This window comes from Malania oleifera, chromosome 8 (assembly GCF_029873635.1).
Source record: "Malania oleifera isolate guangnan ecotype guangnan chromosome 8, ASM2987363v1, whole genome shotgun sequence".
Taxonomy (NCBI): Eukaryota; Viridiplantae; Streptophyta; class Magnoliopsida; order Santalales; family Ximeniaceae; genus Malania; species Malania oleifera.
In genome coordinates, this window is record NC_080424.1 from 63,587,312 (window position 1) to 63,610,535 (window position 23,224).

Consider the following 23,224-nt stretch of genomic DNA (forward strand, 5'->3'; position numbering starts at 1 on the left):
ACAAAGTTAACCAAGAAAACCCCCTTTCAGGCCTTTCCATCATAATTTACTGAGCTCTTCTAATTTGCTATTTCCCTTGGGCCCTTCAATTTATGAATTTTGCCACCATCCAAGTGAACCTCGTTTCCTATAATATCACTCAACTTTAATTTAAACTCATCCAAAGGATCTTGAGCTTCTAAGTCCTTCTTGGGAATTTCCTCCACCATAGTAGGCAATATTCCATCCCTCCGCTGTTAATTATTGACCAAACCATCATTTTCTGAAACACACTCCCTCCAAACCTTCCATGATAAATATAAGATAGATTCCCTACTTCATCGCAAGAATCAGAGACATATCCATATTGTTTTTGAATCTCATCCAACAACTACCCTTCAGCACGATCAAATTCCACTAAAATATGCACTTCCTGAATCTGAAAAATCCCCCCATTTCTTTGCTTCCTCTTCTTTTCTTTCCCTGTTGCTATACCCAACCTCCTTTGTAAGAGTCTTCCACTGAGCTTAGTTCTCCTCTAGAGTCTCTCCTGAAAAACTTTGACCCATCATACCAGAATTTTTTACATCTTACCTCCCCATTTTTTGAACTCTCTTCCAAGTTACATTTTTAATACCACGGTCTAGTTCTAACTCCGAACTATTAATATTCTGGGTATATTCCAGAGTTCAAGTCAGCGCGATTCAAATTTGGAGTGCTGGAAACTGGGTGTGAAATCTAACATCTTCCTTCCCATTGCTTGTTTCCTAAGCTCTAAGGACTGAATCTGGTCCTTCCCATTCTCAAAATCCGGCACTGATTTATCTGATTCCCATTTCCACGTCCAGCATCCTGACTTTCGCCACTTACCTTCTGTACGGAGCCCAAGGAATTAGGACCTCCCTTAGGCTCCTTGTTAGAGCCCAACTCAGATTTACCTAAGCCCTAGGCTTGCTCAAGTAAATGGCCCAGTTTATATAAAAAAGGAAATACCCTTATTTTCAATTAGTTGAGTCAAGTCAAACCAAAAACATACCTCCTGGCCCATTTCTCTTTGCATCCTTCCCCCCGAATGCAGCCCTAGCATCTCTGAGAAGAGCGTATCCCCATCGGAATCCTAGCCTCCTTCTCAGGCAATTCTGAATGGTTAGTGACGATTGTTTTCTTTGAAAATCCATCGTTCTTTTTCTGAATTCTAGCTTCCCTCTCCGACAGTTCCGGCTGGTTAACAGCGATTGCTGTCTTTGAAAGCTCAGTCTTGTTTGTCTGAACCACACCACCACACCTACAACGCTGCTCTTCCCCTTCGGCCACCGCACCTTGATCTCCAGAGAGAGCTTGACAGTCACAACCCTTGCCTTCACCAATATTGCCTGCCATCATGACCTGCCTCCACAATCTGATGCGTGGATGACCATCTGCGGCTACACCACCCAAATTTTTCTGTAAGATAGCTCCTAGAAAACACTCCTGAAGCTTTGCCATCTGTCACCTTTTTGTGCTGCCAGGAATGAACACAGAAAATCTCTTACATTTCCATCCCAACCCTAACTCCAGGAACTTTCCCACCTTTGTCCATCTGATTGACAGCCAGTAATTTGTAATATCCTTGCAAAATCTCCGAAAACCCTTCTCCATCCAGCCAAAAAACGACAACCCATCAATGAATTATGATACAGCCTCTTCCGATTACCTTACCCATCTGTTATGAATGATGTTGTTCTCGACCATGAGCAAATATGAGCTCCCCTCACCCTTGTCCAAATGCAGATAGAAGGATTTTCCTTTGATCTGGATTGCTCAATTCATCATATTCTACACTATGCTTGATCGCAGTGTGCACATTAGAGGGGTGGGGGGGGGGGGGGTATCTGTTTCATGAGAAAATGCTTTGATCTGAATTGCTCAGTTCCTCATATCCTACACCAGGCTTCATCGCAGCGTATCCATGAAGGGGGGGGGGGGGGTGAATACCTGTTTCTTGAGAGGGAGAGGGCCATCGAAGAGTAATTCTGTTATTAAAATTTGAAATTCTCCTCTCCGTAGATCCTTGGAGATGTTTGCATGCCTTGGGAGAGATTCAAGGAATTTCTATTTATGGCAGTTCTTGAGAATGATCACCATCTCTCCCAGGACCTCTATGATTATTTTGAATTTTTGATTGGTGGTATTCCTTGGAAGTTCTTGAGAATGATCACCACCTCTCCCAGGATCTCTATGATTATTTTGATTGGTGTTATTCCTTGGAGCATCATTTGGCCAACCCAGAAGCAGCTCTTAGTTAAAATAGTTGACTAGGTCAGCCATGGTCTAATAAGGGAATATCTATTCTAGGGGACAGTGTATGAGTAATTAACATTTAACACAAATTGTTGAACCCTTGCATGCTTCTTACCCTCTTGGACATTCTAGTTTCATTCGTGGGACCCAAAGGAATTCTCCTCCTTTACCAAACAAAGTGTGCTAGCTGTGTGTCTGGTCTCTAATTCTTCATGGAATTACTTCTTGGAGACATCTATCCAAAAAAGTATTTTGTAAAGATCAGAATCTGCATTTATTCATCTCAATTGAATGCCATGTGCAGATACTGTTCCACAACATTCACTTCTAGAAGGGAAAGAGTGACCAGTAAGATTTCCTTCCAGATATATGCAGTGATGGAGGACTGCATGTGCTGCTCTTTAAGCATTCTTATAAGTGGCACATGTTTAGAAAATTAAAGATTTTTATGTTAATTTGGGAGATCTGATTATTTTAGGATTTTAATTAATTCTTGGTTATTTTGTAATTTTTGGTTTCTTTTCTTTTTTTTGTAGGATTTATCAATTTTTTTTTTTGCATATAAAGCCTATGGTTGTTAGGTTGAGGTAGTTGGATGTTAATTGAGATTTTCCCCGAGCTCATCTCTTTCTCAATTTTGACTACTCGTCTTTCATTTCTATTTCTCTTTCCTCTACTCCAGTTCCTTTCTGTTTCCCTCATCTCTTCCTTTCCGCCCTAGTTCCTCTGAAATAATTTTCCAAATCTTTTTCTTCTCTTTTGTCATCTGTGACTAAAATTCTTCATCAATCTAATACTTATTGCAAATACTCTTCCACCGTGTCGAGTTCTAGAGGGGAAGATTGATTATTATATGTTTAGATACTAAACTGTAGAAATTAGCCTAAGACTGGAAGACTTTTTTTATTTTGGATTTTATTATTTCAATTTGTTTCTTTTATCTTTCTTAAGCCCCTCATTCTCTTGATTGTTAAGGTGGCCTGTAATTCTTTGAATTTGTAATAGGTACTGCCCAATGAGATAGGTTGGATATACAAATATACATGGTGTGATTAAAATATAAAATGGTTGAGAATTTAAAATTTTTGTAGCTATTCTGATAAGATGTAACTTCCGTGTTGATGTTTATGAGAGGGGGAAAACATCCTTGTAATGCTTATTTGCAAGCTCCATGAAAAAATAGAAAAAATTCAAATTGTTTGAAATTAGGTCAGGTTTTTGATTGCATAATCAGCAGTAATTCCTTTATTGAAAGTTGAACCATTTTTGTGCGGGTGCTATGCAGCCCCTTTTTTATTTTTTATTTTTTTTTTGGGGGGCAGGGGGGCTAAAATCAATTTTTTGTGGCTAATAGCTAGCTCTAATTGGCTAGTATTAGAATGCTGGAATGAACTTAAAACACATCAAATAAGGACATATATCCTTTTGACATACAGAAGGGCTGTTTGTGAAATGTTTTCCCTTTTAGCTAATGGGTGCATTTGTGTAGCAATAATTTTTTCCCATTTGTGCGTTTGTTTGCGTGCCTTTTTTCTGGACCAGGAAAAAAAGTGTGCGCCTTTTGCTTTGCTTTTCAGATAAGCATGCATTGCATTATTGTTGTCAATTGCAGTTAGTCTTTTATTTTTAAATTAAAATTTATTGTCTCCTTTTTGGGTGATTTGTTATTTCCAACATAAGTGGTTTATTGGATGTGCAGGGAACTTTGAGAGATCTCAATAAGGGAGGTAGGAATTTCTCTTTGGACCAAGTTGAGCCGGTATGTTCCACGAGAAATAGCTCGGATGCCCTGTTTGCGAAGCACTATATTTTTATCATAGCTGTTGCCACTGTCAACAGTTTTGTAATTGATTTATCTAATTTAATTTCATTGATTCTGCAGGAAACACCAATTGATATTAAGCCTTCAATTCTGGTAGGAGAACATTTCTCTAGCAACCAGCATGAGCATGTGATTTCTTTTGACCCATCACGAACTCTTTGCTTGTGAAACAGGCTTGCTTTGCTCATCTTCCTCACCTTTTTTTTATGGTAAATGCACAGGGAACTCCTGAAGGACTATCTAAAGCTGTAACTGAAGGAAATGATACTCATTCTGTCAACCCAGATGAGGAAGTATGTTCCAATTCTACAACAAGAATGAGTCATTTTACTTCACCTTTGGTTTTACTAAAATTTATTGTGGGAATTGTGAAGGTGCAGTGATTTAAAAATACCCTGAAATCCAGTATATACATAACAATAATAATAAAAATGAGTCGTGTATAAGAATAAGAATGTGTTGAGTATAATATCTAGTTCCTTATTAACAAATAGCTATTGTGCTGGTTCACATGCTTGCTCTGGTAGTCTGCCTTTGCTCATTTGCGATCCATTCTCCACTGCTTGCATATAAAAAGAAAAGAAAATTAGTTTTTATTGATTGGTTCCAGCTGCATTATGCACTTGAAATCATTTCTTTCTTTATTTTTTTGACATTTAAGCAATTTCTGAGGAATATTCTCTTATAAAAAGTCAATTTTGTTGTTTGTGATTGAATTCATTTGTGTGTGTGTGTGTGTGTGTGTACATTTTTTTTTGTTTTTTTTTGTGCGCGCCTGTGTGTTTGTGGGTATGGATTGATGGGCAGTGAGTCAATTTGTTTAGTGTGCATGAGAACTTGGGGACAGAAATGTGCTGGTTAGGATAACCTGGTGTATGGTATGTAGGGTATATACACACATTTTAACTTGTGGTTAGCTCCATGATGCATAACCCTTATATAAATATATATAAATAAGGGTGAGACACGCATTGCTCTTGTGGGCTGCTCTGTGAATCTGTGATGCATAACCCTCTTAAACTTTTAAAAGCTGCATGTAAAACGCCTTCAGCTTTTTGATTAAATTGCATGCACATGAAATTCTTTGTGGCTCTTGAAAACCTCTTTTTGCTCCTAGAAGCGAAGGGTAAATGATCCAAATGCCTCTACATGCGAGTAAAGACAGGCTATCGTTCACATTGTGCTTAGTGATGGATAGAAGAATTAGGGAGACTGATGAGGAGAAAACTCACGGGGTAGAAGTCAGAGAGAAGAGGTGATAATAGTGAATTTTCTTTTTAATTTGAGATCGTGCATTTCAAGGTTTTGTGTTTGTTGCAATGTTCAACTCGAGCAATATAGGTGAAGAAACACTTATTGAAGGTTTAGACTCCAGAGTTGCCCGCATCTGCATGCTGCAGTTAGGGTGGTAAAGTTAGAAATCAACCATGGGGGCAGTATATATTGTATTGCGAGCACGTGACTGAATTTTGGAGTGATAAAGGTGGGAATATTGTCTTTTAAGCTTTATCTTGATCTTTGGATTTCTTCCTTCTCACTTTTGTCCACAAGTTTGGAGTTTTCTTCTATCTTCGAGGTTGGGTGGGAGTGTTAGGTAGTTAATTCTATTTTTTCCCTATAAATGACATTCTGCATCTTGGTTGTCCATATCTTCAATAAATTAGCATAAGGTGAAGTTGACCTAGACAGACAGTCAACATTATATTCATGGGCAAAAGATACTAACCTCCTTTGAAGTTTAGCAAAAAAACAAGAACCTTCCCTGAGGTTCTAAAAATTGCAGACCTTAGAATTTCGCTACCTTAGGACCGTTATAGTTACGGCTGCCGTTCACCGGAGCTTTAGTCGCCGGCTCCCCTGTCATCAGGTCACCAACTTCCTTGACCTTCCGGCACTGGGCAGGCGTCAGCCTTGAAATTTCAAAATTCCCACATATCTCCTTTGTATTTAATTTACACCCCTAAAAAAGTTTGCCTTTTTTGTCAAATATAAGTGGAGGCCTATGTCTTCTTGAAAAATATCAGAAGAGGTTTAAGAAAATTTTAAAATCTCAAGGATGATCATTTGGGATTCAAAAACTAAATGTCTTTCACCCTATATTCATTAAGCAGTGCATCTATGGGGCCTCATGATTAAGTTTTTGCCTCTGCTTTGTCAGAAATCTTTCTGGCTTTCTGTTGTGAGAAATGATTTTTATTTTCTAGTTCAGTTGTGTAAAGTTTGTCAAATCAAATGGCCAATCAGCATTAATTATTATTTGTGGTTTATTCTCTTTGTTCTGTGAAAATGTGCAGGATTTGCATGAACCACATGAGGACCTTAGAAACACTTTGCCTATGGGCATTGTCCATTCATCAGGCAACCTTGATGGGCAGGTATTATATTTTATCAACGGTTAGTTAGTGGCATGTGCCCCTGCATTAATTTTTGTTTGTCTCACTGCACATTTTCCATTTTTAAGTTATGGATTGGACGGGCAGAAAAAAAGAAATTATTTTTTCCTTTTTGAGAGAGAGGCTTGGGAGAGTGGGGTGAGAGGTGTGCGTCAAATCATGTTCTTTTTGTAGCTTGTTATTAGGTGTGGCAATGCACATGCATTCATTGTTATTACATGTGGAAGTGCATGTGTGCATATGCATGTGCGGCCACCAGTTTTGTTCATTAAATGAAGGACAGCGATCATATAAAGTGAAAAAAAGAAAATCAAAAGAATGCTGGGTTGAGACTTGGTGCATGAATGAAGAATTTAAATGATCTACAACTAATCTCAAATTTTGTTGTCCGCAGGAAACTCTGGTGGAGCTAGCTAATGCTTCAGAGACAGATATCGATATTCCTGCTAACTTTGATTAGGTAATGTTTATATTTTATTTATTTATTTATCTTTGTATTGACAAGACCCTAATAGGTAGGTAAATTTATAGTTGTGTTCTCACAGGTCAAAATTTATCAATACCCTTGTGATGGGCAGCCAATGATCACACAAGTTAATCCAGGCCAAGACACTGCGCTGTTGATGCTCATCAATCAATCAATCAATCATTCAGCTGTCTCTGCTAGGCATGTCGCTGGTTTCAACTGACATTGTGGGGGATTGTTAAATGTTAATACGAATGAGGGTGTATGTGTTGGAACATAAGCTCGAGTGTTATGGGTCTTAAGCAGGTTGTAATTTATAACAATGTGCATAAAATGTTCAAAAGATAAATGATTAAACATGGCGTTCTGGTGTTAATATGAATAACTGGCTGGTGGTGTGACGGTTTGTGATTGAATGAAATACTGGGGATGCTATCCTAAATGAATTTTCCCGCATTTGGAATTAATGTCAATGCGAACACTTTTGGCGCCATCTGATCATGCTGGGGCAAACATGCCCTTGCAATTGCTAGAATAATTGATTGCTCTCCTAACCAAGAGAGAAAGGAGGATCAGAATTGACATGGTTGCAGGACTCATTTTGACCTCTGAAATAAAAAAAAATGATTAAATTTTTATTTGTTGCATTTGTTTTGGAACTGAAAAATATTTAATTTCATTTCAGAATTCTAGTAATTTGCAAATACTCTATCCAAATGCACGGTTCCTAAAGCAACAAATGCCGCGAGAAACTGCCATCAACCAACCAAGCTGTGGATAAAGGAAGATTGACAACGCAACAGCATGATCGACACTAGGGCAACATGCACTTGCCCGTATACCAAAGAACAACCATTGCATGCAAATGGGGCTTTATGGTTGTGTTGGATACCGGACTGGGAATATATATGTTGGCAAGACATTTACATTTATTCTATTCTGTAGTAGCTATCGAGATGTACATGCAAAATTTTTGGGATTGTATGAACCCCAATGTCGCTCCTATCTTGATGCTACAAAATATACAACTGAACCGACATTGAAGCACTTGGGAGCAGCTTATCCCTCCAAAAAATAAAAATAAATAAAATTGAATACATGGCTCATGAGGGGAAAAGTAAAGGCCTCGATGCAGATTTTCCTAAAATCACAACTATGGTATTAATGCAGCTTTCTCCATGCTTTATACCTTCTCCATGTGTACAGTTCCTCCATCTTCTTCATCCCCTTCTTTTCAGCAAGTCGGAAGTCTCAAACCCTATATCTACTCACAAACCTGGTCCCACCCTACCACCAGGTCAGTGCCTTGGCAGCTCCTAACTGTTTTTATTGAATATTGTATTACTTGCAAACATCTGGAATCATTGGGAATCATTCCCAAGTCTTGGTCCAAGGCTACTGCTGAGTCAAACTTCTACAGTAGAGTATTAAATAAAAAGTGAGCCAAAATATCATATTATCCCCTTCTGTGCGCTTCATCAAAATCCCAAGAAAAATCCCCTCTTATGAATTCTGGGACTTTCTTACTCATGGAAATCCTCGTAAGGTGAGGATCCACCAGAAGAATCACTGTCAAATGGTGAGATATCCCTTGGAGATGATGGAAGTGAGTCTCTCTGTAGAGACGAAGATGAACCTGTTACAGAAGAAAATGTTGGTGACAATCTCAACAAAGTCTAGGCAGAATGAAAATCCTGTGAGGCCAGATTGGAGCCTCTAGAGAACAAAACCAAGGGTGCACAGAAAAAACACAAGACAAAATGAAGTGTTTGGGTTGATTGGTGAAAAGAACAATTTTAGGTGGTCCACAAAATTGCCGATGCGCATGTGCTTGCGCCCTGTTGGATGTTCTGGAGTCCCACACATGGTCACAAGAGCATCGCATATTGATAAAGATGGGCAACCAAATTATGACCTCAAAAGGTCCCTGTTTCTTTGTTTGGCCTTCTCTTCTTTCCATTTTTTTTGGTTTTCCAGGGGGGATTGGAGAATGATAGTTTGGGCATTTACTAAAGGATATAAGATGTATTCATCAAGATGGAAAAGGGAATGAAAAAACCTTTTTGCCCTCTAGAGCGGAATTTCTTTGTGTGCCGCCTAATAAGCTTCTTGGCATTTGTAATGGTCAGCTGCCTAGCAAAGGGAGAAAACTCAACATCACTTTCACTCCAATCGCCTGGCAACCCATTTTCTGCATCACCCCTCATTGTCCGCAGTACAAAAGCCTTTGCCTTGCGTCGCTGAGAATTGAAAAGACCCCTTATGGAGGTGACAAAGCCATCACCTGCACCATCACTTGGGCGCTTGAGCCAGGATATTGGGTACTGATCAGACCTTCCTGCTTGACCTCCATCACTGTCACTGAAGTTAAGATCACTGTCGGGAACACCAGTTCCACTCTGTTCCCTTTGGCTATGTGCTTTATCTTTAAACTTCTTACCCTGAAAATGTACAGTGATGCGCAAGTTAGTTCAATTGAAGAGCAGAACAAATAGAAGGTAAATTTTCACTGAGATTAGTGATTCATCTAAAGACTGAAATGTCTGTCTCTCTAGATTTTAGCTAACAAGGGGGCATTCTTGCTTGGAAGTTCCCTCGCTAAAGAACACAAATGAAGATGGATCAGAGCTGAGGGACTCCATTAATTGTCAATCTGTGCCTCAAAATGTGGAAACAGATCAGATATGGTTGGTTAAATCGATTAGTTCCATTGGCTTCAAAAATGAGAGTGTACCTGCATTCCAGTCACAGATTTTAAGACACCCCAGATAATATGCTTCTTAACTCGTGAGAACAATCTTCTCCAAGTTCCAGTCAACTCAACACAGTGAAATGTGTCCATAAGCAACCTCAGATCGCTCACAGCAAATCTTGATCCCTCATAAGTGACCAGTAGTTCAACCTACACCATTTTGATATTAAACAGTGCACAGCAGAAACCAACATCATTATGATATTGAACAATGGATTATTATCTCATAGTTAACTGAACTAACCTGGCTTATCTTGATATTGTGAAACTCCATCATTTTTCGAGGCCTAGGTCTTTTATCGTCATGCAACTTTCCCACCTTTTTTTCTTCATGCGAAGAGCGACCAGATTTTATAGGTTTGGACTCCTTCGATTTATTTTTAGGGGGCTCATCTTGTTGTTCAGTAGAACCAAGGGGCCCACTTTTTGAGGAAGAAATGCTTGAAGAATGAACCTGTAATACAAGTTCATTAGCCACAGACTCGGCCACATTCTCTTCCCATGTTCTGTCGAAAGATGATGTTCGTCTTAGCTCTGGGGCGGAACCGCAAACACTATTTGCCTTTAGGTTTTGCAGCTTTGATGCCTGGTTTCAAGAATGTTAATATATAGAAAGACGGGTTATAATTTTGCTTATTGATATCATTAAAGGCACCAGTGATGCTAATTATGTATACAAATGGTACTAACAAAGTGGCAATTGATAATTAATAGAAAGCTGTCCACATCACTCATTAAAGTTAGTAAATCATTTCAAGCAGAATCATTTAATTTAATAAGAAACTTAGGTAAAACTCACTTGTGCGGAATCAGCATTTACAGACTGATTGGTCCCAGAAGTAAAGGGTACAACAGAAGTACTTGATTTGGAGGCAACCTCAGACTCTTTCGTTGGATGACTGCCCAATGCAGAAGTTTCATGGATTGATGAACCTTTTTTCACACGTTTTGAGCCAGCAGTGGTTGAGACCTTCCAAACTTCCTGCACATCATGACGAAAAGTCATCAATTGTTGGCTTCTACCACTAATAAAAAAGCAAAATATGGAACTTCTAAATCAATGGAACTAACCTGCCGGCGTTGGGAATCTTGTTCTTCTTCAGGGAAAAAATACTCCCACATCATTCTGTACATTGTTTCAGTCAAATGTATTTTTAGTGGGTAGATCTCTACCTGCAGCAAAGATGAATATATTGTGTTAAACAACAATCAGGCCATTGATATCCCTCAGATATCCAAATAAAAATTCCAGTGAAGAAACACAACTGCATTATTTCCAAAAAGTCTCAAATAAAGTGTGATTACAATCACTCCTAGTTTTTTCAGTGAGAAGTCAAGTCAATGCATTGAAGTATCCACCCAATCTGTGCATGCCACAGACCAACAATACTAAAGCATTATAACAGGGTAAAATGTAAGGCAAGTGAAGGAACCCATCACTTCAGGATTGAAACAGTTTCATATTTGATACAAAGCCTACAACTACGTAGTACATACTGCCGCATCAGTGCATCACATTGATCACTAGAAGTTTCAACGCTACGTAAAAGCCTCTGATAGACTCAGAAGATATTTGGGTTTAAGTCTCGTGACCAATATCAAATTATGATCATGGAAGTATGAATTTTGTTCATTAAAAATTTGCAGGCAGTTCCTTTTTGTTTTTCCCTACATTTTTTTTGGGTAAGAATAGCAGCAGCTTTTAGTAAAGGGATCTAATTATCTTATTTATTCAGGCAGTTTTCTCATCAATATTTCATATTTAATATAGAAGGCTGGCCTAAGAGAGATACTCTCACCATGATAAAAGCCAAATTTCTTCCGTCACGTCTCTTGTATTTTCCTCTCTGACCTTAATGCTCCTAAATCAATCCAGATTTCTCAGATTAATAACATGGTATCAGAGCATTATCTCTTCCAAGTGTGGTTGATCTTGAGTTCACTTTTCCACTTCAATTGGTATTTTTTCAAGAAAAGCAGACATGAGATAAAAAATCCAGTCTTTCACTAAGATTTCAAATAGCTCTCTCGAATTCAAGTTGATTAGGTTTCACCTCTTCCTCAGAGAAAGACGATCAAACAATTCCCAATCATGGTCCTTGCGGATTGGATCATCCATATAATATATAAAGAGAAACTCTAGATATTTGATATCTTTCTCTTTGAATGAGATCTCAATTCCAGTGATGGTTTCATTAGATATCTTACAACTAGAATTCCTCTTTTTTCTGATCCACATTTGTTTTTTGTTTTCCCTTATAATTCTCAAGTCAGTTCTCACATTTGATTGCATCATTTAAGGACCCCTTTCCTCTTGGTGAAGCTATTTGCATCTTTGGTAGGATGCTGTGTGTTCGTGATAGTTTGCTGATGTGAAGGCAGTCACATACTGTCAGCAGTAGATCACTGTCGCTGTTCTTATGTTTCCTAGTTTGTGGTGCCATGATGCTGTTTTGATGCTGTTCTGATACTGTGTATGTTCATGATTGACTTCCTGAAATCTTAGTATCAGTTCTTGATTGGTTTCCAATTTGTGTTTAATGACTCTCCTCCGTTCATGCCCATACCTGTGTCTAGTTGTTACTAATTGTCAGGTTATGTATTTTTTTGTTGTGCCTTGTTCTGCTGGTCATGGCTGATTTTTGCAGGATTTGGAAGACTCTGCTTGTGTGTGATTTCCACCATGGATGCTGTCATTCATGTCCTCTGGTCATGGCTACTCCTTGAAGTTCTGGAGAGCCTCTGCTCTTCCCTGCAGTTCACTCCAGGGTGCTGACTTCTGTCAATTTGTGTTGGTTTAGGCAGCAGAAGTACTGTTGTGTGCTGGTGTATGCTACCGCTACTGGTTTCTGCTGGTCTTCCTGGCTGTGGCAGTTTCTGTTGACTGGACAGCATCTCTTGTGCTGCAACAAGTGCTGTTGTAATGACTTCAACAGTAACATTCAGCTGATACAGTCAATGTGCAGTATACAGCCATCATATTGCTGGTTCTGCCAATTTTCTATGGTCCTGAGTTGTGAGAGTGAATATTAATACAATAAGGCAAGTTTAAATATTTGGTTCAGGATTCCTGTTTCCGACTCAGAGTGGGTGAAAGAAAACAATACCATTCCTGTATGGTTGTGGAATATTATGAGATAAAAGATTAATGTCACACCAGACAACCAAGGTTGAGCAGAATCAACACCATGAGAGTTTTTCCCAAGATAAGAACTTGTATATCTAGCATATATAATGAATTCTTCAAATTTGATGAAGATAGGATCTATCACGAATTCTTCAATTGACAAAGAGAGATCTATCACTAAGTACTATAGTACTATGAGTATGTGAGGAGAATTATATATATTTACCAATAAAAAAATATTGAGATGCTTAAGAAGCAAGAGGCAGAATTTTTGAGCACTTTCTTCCCTAGGTTGAGTCCTAAGATTCAACAATTTGTAATCAGATACTTGCTCGAAAATTGAGGGCAGGCTTTGGATCAATGGTAAGGTTGCTCCTTTGTGGCAGGTTGGTCACGGGTTGGGTCCAAGGAAACAGCTTCTCTGCATAAAATCAGAGTTAAGGTTGCATAAATTGTAACAACTCTCCCCTACCCTCGCAAAGCGGGGAGCCTTGTGGCCTAGTGTCACGAGCTAAGCTTGTTCAGGGCATTATGCTTGCCTGTGACCGCTTATCTCGTGTGCTTGGGATGGGTTTCCATAATGTAAATACTAGTGTAGGGTTATTTTCTGCTAGTAGAGTCTTTGTATGCCAAATAAGGCAGTATGACTCCTCGGTCACTTTGATGTTTCCTAGTGCCAGGATGATAATTACATAAAAACCTCTTTAGGGGAGGGTGAGTGTTCATTGGTCATTGTAAAACTCACTAGCTTTTGTCAACGTGTTTAGCCTACTTGCCTCCCTCGCTAAGCACACAATGTCAATGGAGGTGTTGTTAATGAATTACGTTTGTTTCAATGTTTACTGCTTGCTTGCCATGACTTTCATGAATTGATTATTGTTTCTGCCGTTATCTGAATGAATGCTAATGAAAGTGTTTCGTGGATGAATGTTGGTAATAATAGGCTGGCTAGTTAAGCAAGAGTGCTTTAGCTAGAGCCGAACAACCCTTCACAAGGGTGTGGAAATAGTCGGACCGTGACACTTGGTATCAGAGCCCAAGGTTGAGTTGCTACGTGAATTCAATTACCTTCGTTGTGGGATTTGGAAAACTTTGGTAAGTGACCATGACACCAAACAGTGCTGAGAGGATCAGTGGGCTGGGAGCATAGGTTGAGACAACAACCAACACTATGGCCGCGAAGGTGGCCCAGATGAGAGAACTTGTTGATGAAGTGATGGGATCACAAAAACATCAAGCAAGTTTGCTGGGTGAGATGTCAGAGGACTTTCTCCATACAGTTGAAACTTTGCAGTCGTGGATGGCTGATCTAGATGCAAAGGTGAATCTGATGGTTCTTGCTATGGGGAACTCCAACACTCCGCGAGTTAGTAAGACCAAGGTGCCAGAACCCAGGACGTATGGGGGTGACCGAGATGCCAAGGAGTTAGAGAACTTTTTGTTTGATATGGAGCAATACTTTCGCACTGTGAGGATGGCCTCAGAATAGGCAAAGGTGAATATTGCGACCATGTACTTGGTTGGTGATGCCAAACTATGGTGGCGTACCAAGTGCCAAGAGATTGAAACTGGACGCTGTGTAATCGATAGTTGGGTAGACTTGAAGAGAGAGCTCAAGGCTCAATTCTTTCTTGAGAATGTTGAGTATAATGCAAGGAGAAAACTGAGAGATCTCAAGCGTACGAGGTCGATTAGGGAATATGTGAAACAATTTTCTGCTATTTTCTGCTTTGATGTTGGATATTCGGGATATGTCGGAGAAGGACAAGTTGTTCTATTTTCTAGAGGGGATGAAACCATGGGCAAGAACTATAAACTTAATAGGCAAAGGGTTCAAGACTTGTCAACTGCACAAGCTGCTGCAGAATGTTTGACTGACTACGTTGGTGATGATACCACTTCGTCCAAATGATTTGAGGGAGAGGAAAACAGTGAAAAGTTTTTCAAGAAAAGCAAACCCAAAAGTGGGGGAGCCGTCTCTAAATCATCAACCTAAAAGGAAGCTTCATCGTATCAAGGGTTCAACACACCCAATGGAAAGGGGAAGAGTAAAATTTCGTGCTACTTGTGTGGTGGATCTCACAGAGTGAGTGAGTGTCAACACAAGGGATTACTCAATGCCTTACAAGCTTCTACTTCGGGAAAAGGGGTGGAAAGTGAGGAGGAAGAGGATCATGCCCCGAGGGTGGGTTCAGTGCGGCTGGTGAGCGCATTGGAAAAGCAGGTAAAAATACCGAAAAGTTACACGAGCAAAAGCGTTAATGTTTGTGGACGTGAGGATAAATGGGAAGAGTACCTGCGCTATGGTGGATACGGGGACTACTCATAATTTTGTTTCGCAGTTGGAAGCATGGAGACTCAACTTATCCTTAGAGAAGGATACAGGACGCATGAAAGCAGTTAACTCTGTAGCCTAGCCTACTCTAGTCTGGGAGTAGCCAAGCAAGTGGTTGTAAAGCTTGGACAGTGGGAAGGTCATGCGAATTTCACAGCGGTGCCATTGGATGACTTTCCAGTCATTCTAGGAATGGAGTTTCTAAGGGGGACAAGGGCAGTGCTGATGCCTTCGGCTGGTTCCCTGTGTCTGATGGGAGATGACTTGTGCATGGTGCAAGTCGTTGCAACGAAAGGAGACGACGGAAAGTCCCTTTTAGCCATACAACTCAATGAAGGATTGGGTCAGGGTGAGCAGACACGTCTAGCCACGGTGGTGGTAGACAAAGTAGGCCAAAAGCTAGAGCCTACGACCATCCAAGCAGTGTTGGATGAGGATAAGGAGGTGTTGCCGGATAAGTTGCCTCACAATTTGCCTTCACAATGGACTGTGGAGCATAAGATCGAGTTGTTATCAGGAGTGAAACCACCTTCTAAAGGGCCATGTCGAATTGTGCATTGAGAGATAGTAGAGTTGGGGAAACAACTTGATGAATTGGAAGCGGGATGTGTTTGCCTTTCCAAATCACTGTTGGGAGCATCGGTGCTGTTTCAGAGGTAACATGAAGAGCATCTACGGAAGGTGTTCGACTAATTGAGGGGAAACAGTCTGTATGTGAAGAAAGGGAAGTTCTCTTTCGCTCAGTGGAACAACAAATTCCTTGGTCAAGTGGTTGAACAAGGTCGTATCCGGAGGGGTATGGAGAAGGTAAGGATGATTCAAGAACGGAAGATCCCCACGACAGTGAAGGAGTTGCGTTCCTTTCTTGGCCTTACTAGATACTGCAGGAAGTTCGTGGAGGGGTATTCGCGAAGAATGACTCCAATGACAGGACTACTGGAGAGGTATTATTGGCCGCACACACGGGATGATGTGGTTGATCATACTAAAACTTGTCTCACTTGCCAATGAGACAAGGGTGAGCGGAAGAAGTAAGATACTTTCAGGGCCGCACCAAAGTGCTGTTCGGCAGAGGAGACGACACAATTGTTCCTTATGACTGTTGTGAAACATTTGGGTGTTCCCTAAGTTATTATTTGTGACCGGGATTTAATGTTTCACTGACAACTTCTTGATAGAGTTTTTCAGGATATTAAGGTCACATCTTGATATCTCTTCGAGTTATAACTGACAGACAGACGGACAGATGAAGAAATTCAGAGGGCTACTGAAAGAGTACTTGTGCCATTTTGTCAACGACAACCAAAAGAATGACGTGCAACTACTTGATGTGGCTCCTTTCTGTGGCAAAGCCCAAATGAGCTCAACAACCAACAAGAGCCCTTTTGAACTTGTTACAGGCCAGCTGCCGCTGTTACCTCACACAGTGGGCGAGCCGTACAGACGAAAGAGTCCCAGGGCGTACATCTTCACCAGAGAATGGAGACAAAATGCAGAGTTTGCCCGAGCTTATTTAGAGAAAGCTTCTAAGCAGATGAAGAAGTGGGCAGATCAGGGGAGAAGACTGTAGTTTCATGTTACCTGCCTCAAGCCATTCAATGCCAACACCAATGACCTAAGCAGAAGTCAGTCCAAGAGAGCCGAGTTGAAGACAGTGCAACCTGACAGACATGACGTTGAAGAGATCCTTGTAGACAGAAAGTTCATATCCTTAAGGAAGAAGCGGCAGAAGTTCCTAGTGAAGTGGAAATGCCTTGATGACAAAGAAATCAGCTGGATTTCTGCGGGAGATATTCAACTGTTTGTGGACAAACTTGAAGTGTACCTACCACCAAAGTCTACGAGGACGTTGACAACATAAGTGGGGGAGAATGTCACGAGCTAAGCTTGTTCAGGGCATTATGCCTGCCTGTGACCGCTTATCTCATGTGCTTGAGATGGGTTTCCATCATGTAAATACTAGTGTAGGGTTATTTTCTGCTAGTAGAGTCTTTGTATGCCAAATAAGGCAGTATGACTCCTCGGTCACTTTGATGTTTCCTGGTGCCAGGATGATAATTACATAAAAACCTCTTTAGGGGAGGGTGAGTGTTCATTGGTCATTGTAAAACTCACTAGCTTTTGTCAAGGTGTTTAGCCTACTTGCCTCCCTAGCTAAGCACACAATGTCAACGGAGGTGTTGTTAATGAATTACGTTTGCTTAAATGTTTACTGCTTGCTTGCCATGACTTTCATGAATTGATTACTGTTTCCGCTTCTATCTGAATGAATGCTAATGAAAGTGTTTCGCAGATGAATGTTGGTAAACAATAGGCTGGTTAGTTAAGCAAGAGTGCTTTAGCTAGCGCCGCACGACCCTTTACAAGGGTGTGAAAATAGTTGGACCGTGACACCCAGGGATGCCCTTTTTATCCTTGCTGGACAATTCATACCCTTTGTGAATGAAGCGTATGCTTAAATCCATAAGATCACCAAAGATGGATGTAGCTGCTCTTTCTCAACCATCTTATTAGCTATAGTTCATGCTGTATTTAGGTACGTGACAGGCAACACTAGTGGGACAAGCCAAGGTTAACGGACAGGTCATGGAAAAGTGGTGCTTCTAGAGGGGCTAGTTGTGATGTTCTTTGTGTTTTCCACTCAATTTGGTAATGTAAATCATACTGCTGATTGTTGCTGCAATTTTTATGGGTGTTAAAGCTTGATATAGATTGTTGGCCCACAACTAACAAATAGGGGCTGTTAGGTATCACCGTAAAAAATTAGATAAACAAAAATTAGAAATGAAAACCAAAACTAGAAATAGAAACTAAAAACTAGAAACTAGCAACCTGTTTACTTAACATTTATAAAACTAATACAAATTAAAAACTTAAATAAAAAATGTTCATTTTCATCTCTAAATAAAATAATATTATAAAAATATGATTAAAATGATAAAATTATAGATAATACACATTAAAAAAAATTACTATAATAAAAATAAAATTTATAATAATTGTTTTACTTAATTGTTCTACGTTCAAATTTTACGTAACAATAAAAATTTTATTAGACATGACAATTGAAAAATAGTAAAAATATTTTGTAATTGGCTTTATTACTATTTTTTGAAATTTACGTATATTTTTTATTTTAATTATATTTAAAATCATATGATCATTTAATTTTGATTTTAATTTCAAAGTGTATAAAATGAATAATTTAATCCAAAAAAGTTTTTCTAGATATTAAATTTCTGACAACAGGTTGTCAAGACAACTGAAAATTATAAAATTTGGTTTTTAGTTTTTTGGAAAATAGCTAAAAATCGGCAATATAACAAAAAACTGACAACATAAACAAATGCGTTTTTATAATCTGTTTCTTCATTGTGGAGAAACAAAAACAGAAAGTAGAAAACAACAACGATACCAAATAGGCCTTAAGATTTTCAATAAAAGTGATTGCTTCTATTGTAACAAAAGATTCCCTTTTTATGTGGAAAAAACCCATATTAATAATTATGATTTTATGTATGGACAATTCCTCAATATCTTATTCATTCACAAGAAAATATTTTCTTTGCGTGTCGTTAAAAAAACATGCTTTTTTGGAGAGAGGGACTTTCACCAATTGAGTCGCAAGTATCTAACATATTTATACCAAATGATTTTCTAGTGGTGATGAAATGTATAACTTTGTACAAATCTTTCCATTTCCAATTCGTACTAATCCATTTGTTCATAGAGCTGTTTACTCGATTGCAAACATTTCTAGAACACCTCTAACAGAGGGACAACATATCCATGATTAGGTCGTTGCCCCGAAGTGACGTGTCGTGTCAGAGCCCAGGTACGGTGTCAAATATGTGAAGGTTCCTGCATTATTCTGGACATGGCCGAGTAAAGAAGTTAGTTTAGGAGACTAGGATAAGATTAGCAATTTGGAATATAGGGACATGGGTAAAAGCATAGAAATTGTGGACACAATGATTAGAAGAAAAAATAATCTTATTTGCCTTCAAGAAACTAAGTGGGTAGGGGGAAAAGCTAGAGAAATTGAAAGAATAGGATTTAAACTTCGGTACAATAGAAAAGAAAAACTTAAGAATGTGGTAGGAATTATTGTAGACAAAAACTGAAAAGATAGCATTGTAGATGTCCAAAGAGTAGGGGATAGAATTATAAAAATCAATATGGTCTTAGGTCAAGAGATAATGAATGCCATTAGTGCTTATGCTCCTCAAGTAGGCTTAACTGAAAACCTTAAGAGACAATTTTGGGAAGATATGGATAGTATAATACAAGGCACATTAAGGATTGAGAAAATATTCATAAGAGTAGATTTGAATGGATACATTAGAAGGGATAATAAAGGTTATGAGAGGATACATGGAGGATATGGACATGGAAACAAAAATGAACCTGGGGAGATGATCTTAGACTTCACCATGTCATATAATTTTATTACAATGAATACTTGCTTTTAAAAAGAGAGAAGAGCTCTTAATAACCTTAAAAAAGTGGACAAAATAAAAGTCAAATAGATTTTTCCTTGACTAAGATCGTGTGAGGATTGTAAAGTTATTCCAGATGAAAGCTTAACTACACAACATAAAGATTTAATATTAGATTTATGTATTCAAAAATGGAAGAGAAAGGATAAATAAACCATTGTAACATAACTAGGTGGTGGAACCTAAAGGGAGAAAATATAATAAAATTTAAAGATAAAATGATCAAAGATGGCAATTGGACTATAGAGGATGGTATATAGACACACACACTCTTTGGAGTAGGATAGTTAGCTTTATTAAAAAGATAGCAAAAGAGATTTTTAGGTGAATCAAGAGAAAGATTATCAAATAGCAAAGAAGGTTGGTGGTGCTGATTTAGATCTCCAAAAAGTTGTAAAGATAAAGAATTTGGTATAAAACATGGCAAACATGTAGAAGCATGGAAAATATGCAAAAAAAGGCCGTTAAAGCTAAACATATACAACTTAATAATCTGTATGCTAGATTAGATGCAAAAAAAGGGGAAAAAAAACTTATCTAAACTTCCTAGAGCTAGAAAAAGAAAGAGTAAGGACTTACGTGATGTAAAAAGTATAAAAAGTGAGGATGATATTGTCTTGGTTAAGGAATAAGACAAAAGAAAGATGACGAAGTTACTTTAGTAAGCTATTTAATGAAAACCAAATAGTAGGCTTTAACTTAGAATTACAAACGAGGAAAATACTAGAAATATAAGATTTATTTGTAAGATTAAAGTAAACGAAGTTACGTTTGCACTAAAAAAATATGAAAAATGGAAAAACTATAGGACTAGATAACATCCCAATTGAAGTTTGGAAAGGCTTAGGTGATTACAGAATTATACAGTTAACTAATTTATTTAAGACAATTAAAAAAACTAAAAAAATGCCAGATGAATTGAGGAAAAACACTTTAATACCTATATACAAAAATAAGGAGACATTCAAAATTGTAATAACTATCATGAAATTAAACTTATGAGATATACAACGAAACTGTGGGAAAGGGTAGTGAATAAAGATTAAGGTTAGAAATGAAGGTCTCAGAAAATCTATTTGCTTTTATGCTTGGGAGATCTACTATAGAAGTTATATATCTTTTATGAAGATTAATGGAGAATTTTTGGAAAAAGAATAGGGACTTCCATATGGTATATATTGACTTAAAGAAAGGATATGATAGGGTACGTAGGAAAGTTCTATGGTGGGTTTCAGAAAAAAAAAGTGTATGTAGTAGCTTAGTAGGTATACTGATGTCATTAAGGATATGTACGATGGACTAATGGTTAGTGTTACGACTATAGGTGGAGGGATTAGAGAATCTCCAATCATAATAGGTGTACATCAAGGATCTGCTTTGAGCCCTTATCTTTTTGCTTTAATAATGGATAAATTAACTAGGAGTACCCAAAATGAGGTTCCATGGTGTATGTTGTTTGAAAGATGATATTGTCCTGATTAATGAAACTAGGGGTGGAGTAGAATCTAAATTAGAATTATGGAGATAAGTTTTTGAATCTAGAGGTTTTAAAATAAGTAGAAATAAAATAGAATATATGTAATGAAGTTTTAGTAATAGTAGGAGGAACATTGGAGACAATTAAACTTGATGATGAACAAATCAATAGCACTAGTAGATTTCGATACCTTGAATCTATTATACAAGATGAACGAGAAATTGAAGAAGATGAAATACATAAAATTAAAGCAGGTTGAGTAAAATGGAGAAGTGCTTTGAGTGTGCTTTGTGATCGTATAATACCCTTAAAATTAAAAAAGAAGTTTTATAGCACGGTTGTGATACCGGCAATGCTATATGGATCAAAATGTTGGGCAGCTAAGAAACAACATATCCAAAAAGTAAAAATTGTTGAGATGAGAATGCTTAGATGGATGAGTGGTATAACGTTAAAAGATAAATTAAGAAATGAACATATTCGTGGTAAGCTAAATGTAGCTATTGTAGAAGATAGATAAGGGAGGGATGACTTAGATGGATTGGGCACTTGCAATGTAAGCGACATAGTGCACCAGTGAGGAAAAATGAATTAGTTACTGTGAAGGGTAGTAGAAGGGGCAGGGGTAGACCTAAATAACTTGGAATGAGATAGTGTGTAAGGATTTAATAGCTTTGAATTTGTCAAAAGAAATTGTCCATGAATGCATAAATTGGTGGAAAAGGATTCATGTAGCTGATCCCACCTAGTGGGACTTAAGGCTCGGTTTTGTTGTTGTAGTAAAGCGGTTGCTTAACATGGTATTAGAGCAATGGTCACCAAGAGGTCTTGTTGCTTGTGTTTTTTGTGTGGTGGTTAAAAATTGTTATTCATGCATTTGTTTATCTCTCTACATGCAATTGGGCTGCAAGTGTGGGGGAGTGTTAAAGCTTGATATACATTGTAGGCCACAACCTAACTACTTAAGCTTTTAGGTAATGTGGTTGCTTAACAATGGGAAACCAATCAAGCCCAACCACTGAAGTGGATCCTTCCAGCAAGCCTGGTCATCTTTTTTTTTGGGGGGGGGGGGGGGGTGAGTACATCATCCACTTCCACTATGTCCTAATAAGAGTATAACAACCAAGTTTGTGTGATCCAGCAACTCTAAATTCAGCCTTCTACTGCGCCTAGAGTAACTGCGGCTCATTCAGGTGTAATGTGACCTCTAGCCTCCTTGTCTTCTCATCTTTTGATTATTGGTCTTGGTGCCTTGTCCCATACAATATGTAGACTTAATTTACTTCATTCCTTAAAGCCCAATAATCAAAACTCTAAAGTCTCTCTTGCTAATGGGTCAGTTACTATTTGCTTCTGGTTGTGGAGAAAATTCTCTCTTTTCCTTCTCTTCCTCTTTCATCCTTATCTTATGTGTCTACATTTCCCTAGGCTTTGCTACAACAATCACTTAAAGTCTCTTGACTAAATGTTGGTCACAGTAATGGCTCACTTAAGTACTGCCCATGATTGTTGATATGATCTGATATTTCCAGTCAGCTAGCAACATAATGAGATGCAAATATAGACAAGAAAATTCAGAAAGATAGAGAAAAAAAATTATAAAAATGGACATTGTATGTGGTTTTATACATATAATGCGACAAATTCCATTAGATGTCCTGACATGTTGACTGATCACCATATACCATTCATGCATTGGCGATTAATAGTTGACTTTACAGATGAGCGTGAGAATGATGTGCTTTGAACTTAAAGGATCTTTTAAGTTGGAACCCAAGCTAGTGTGTTAAGCAAGCTTATTTGTTGTAAGGCTTTTGAATAAGAGAAATCCTTTTTCCAATTTTAATTGCTGCACTCTAAGGGTATGTAGGGCAACAGGAATATATTTTGAATTTTGATATATCAAGGTATTCTCTGATACTTAGACAACTCATTCAACACAATATTTTTTACTTGCAATCGGTAAAAACAATGTGAATCCTTGCATGCTACAGAAACATGTATTGCCCTGCCCTTGAGAATGGACCATTTGTTGCATTTACTTCAACCACATTCACATTCATGTAAAACCTGACTCTAATTGCTAAAAAGTCT

At 38.3% G+C, this 23,224-nt stretch overlaps 2 protein-coding genes across 5 annotated transcripts in view; one reads left to right on the top strand and one right to left on the bottom strand.

The window, feature by feature from the left end:
* LOC131161601 (GATA transcription factor 19) overlaps positions 1-7,322 on the top strand; it is a 37,376-nt gene extending 30,054 nt beyond the window's left edge. The window contains exons 6-11 of one of the 4 annotated variants that reach the window (XM_058117466.1): positions 3,959-4,018; positions 4,142-4,210; positions 4,303-4,374; positions 6,376-6,456; positions 6,869-6,934; positions 7,006-7,322. In XM_058117466.1, the coding sequence (XP_057973449.1) occupies positions 3,959-4,018; positions 4,142-4,210; positions 4,303-4,374; positions 6,376-6,456; positions 6,869-6,934 (348 nt within the window). In that variant the 3' untranslated portion in view covers positions 7,006-7,322. The remainder of the gene's footprint in view (positions 1-3,958; positions 4,019-4,141; positions 4,211-4,302; positions 4,375-6,375; positions 6,457-6,868; positions 6,935-7,005) is intronic. The other 3 variants (XM_058117467.1, XM_058117468.1, XM_058117469.1) reach the window with 3 other exon arrangements.
* A 527-nt stretch (positions 7,323-7,849) lies between these two features.
* The window catches only part of LOC131161600 (protein SABRE), a 134,360-nt gene continuing 118,985 nt past the window's right edge, over positions 7,850-23,224 (bottom strand). The window contains exons 18-23 of the mRNA XM_058117465.1: positions 10,764-10,865; positions 10,492-10,674; positions 9,937-10,278; positions 9,675-9,842; positions 9,000-9,381; positions 7,850-8,576 (exon numbers count right to left, since the gene is read on the bottom strand). Coding sequence (XP_057973448.1) covers positions 8,464-8,576; positions 9,000-9,381; positions 9,675-9,842; positions 9,937-10,278; positions 10,492-10,674; positions 10,764-10,865 — 1,290 coding nt within the window. The 3' untranslated portion in view covers positions 7,850-8,463. The remainder of the gene's footprint in view (positions 8,577-8,999; positions 9,382-9,674; positions 9,843-9,936; positions 10,279-10,491; positions 10,675-10,763; positions 10,866-23,224) is intronic.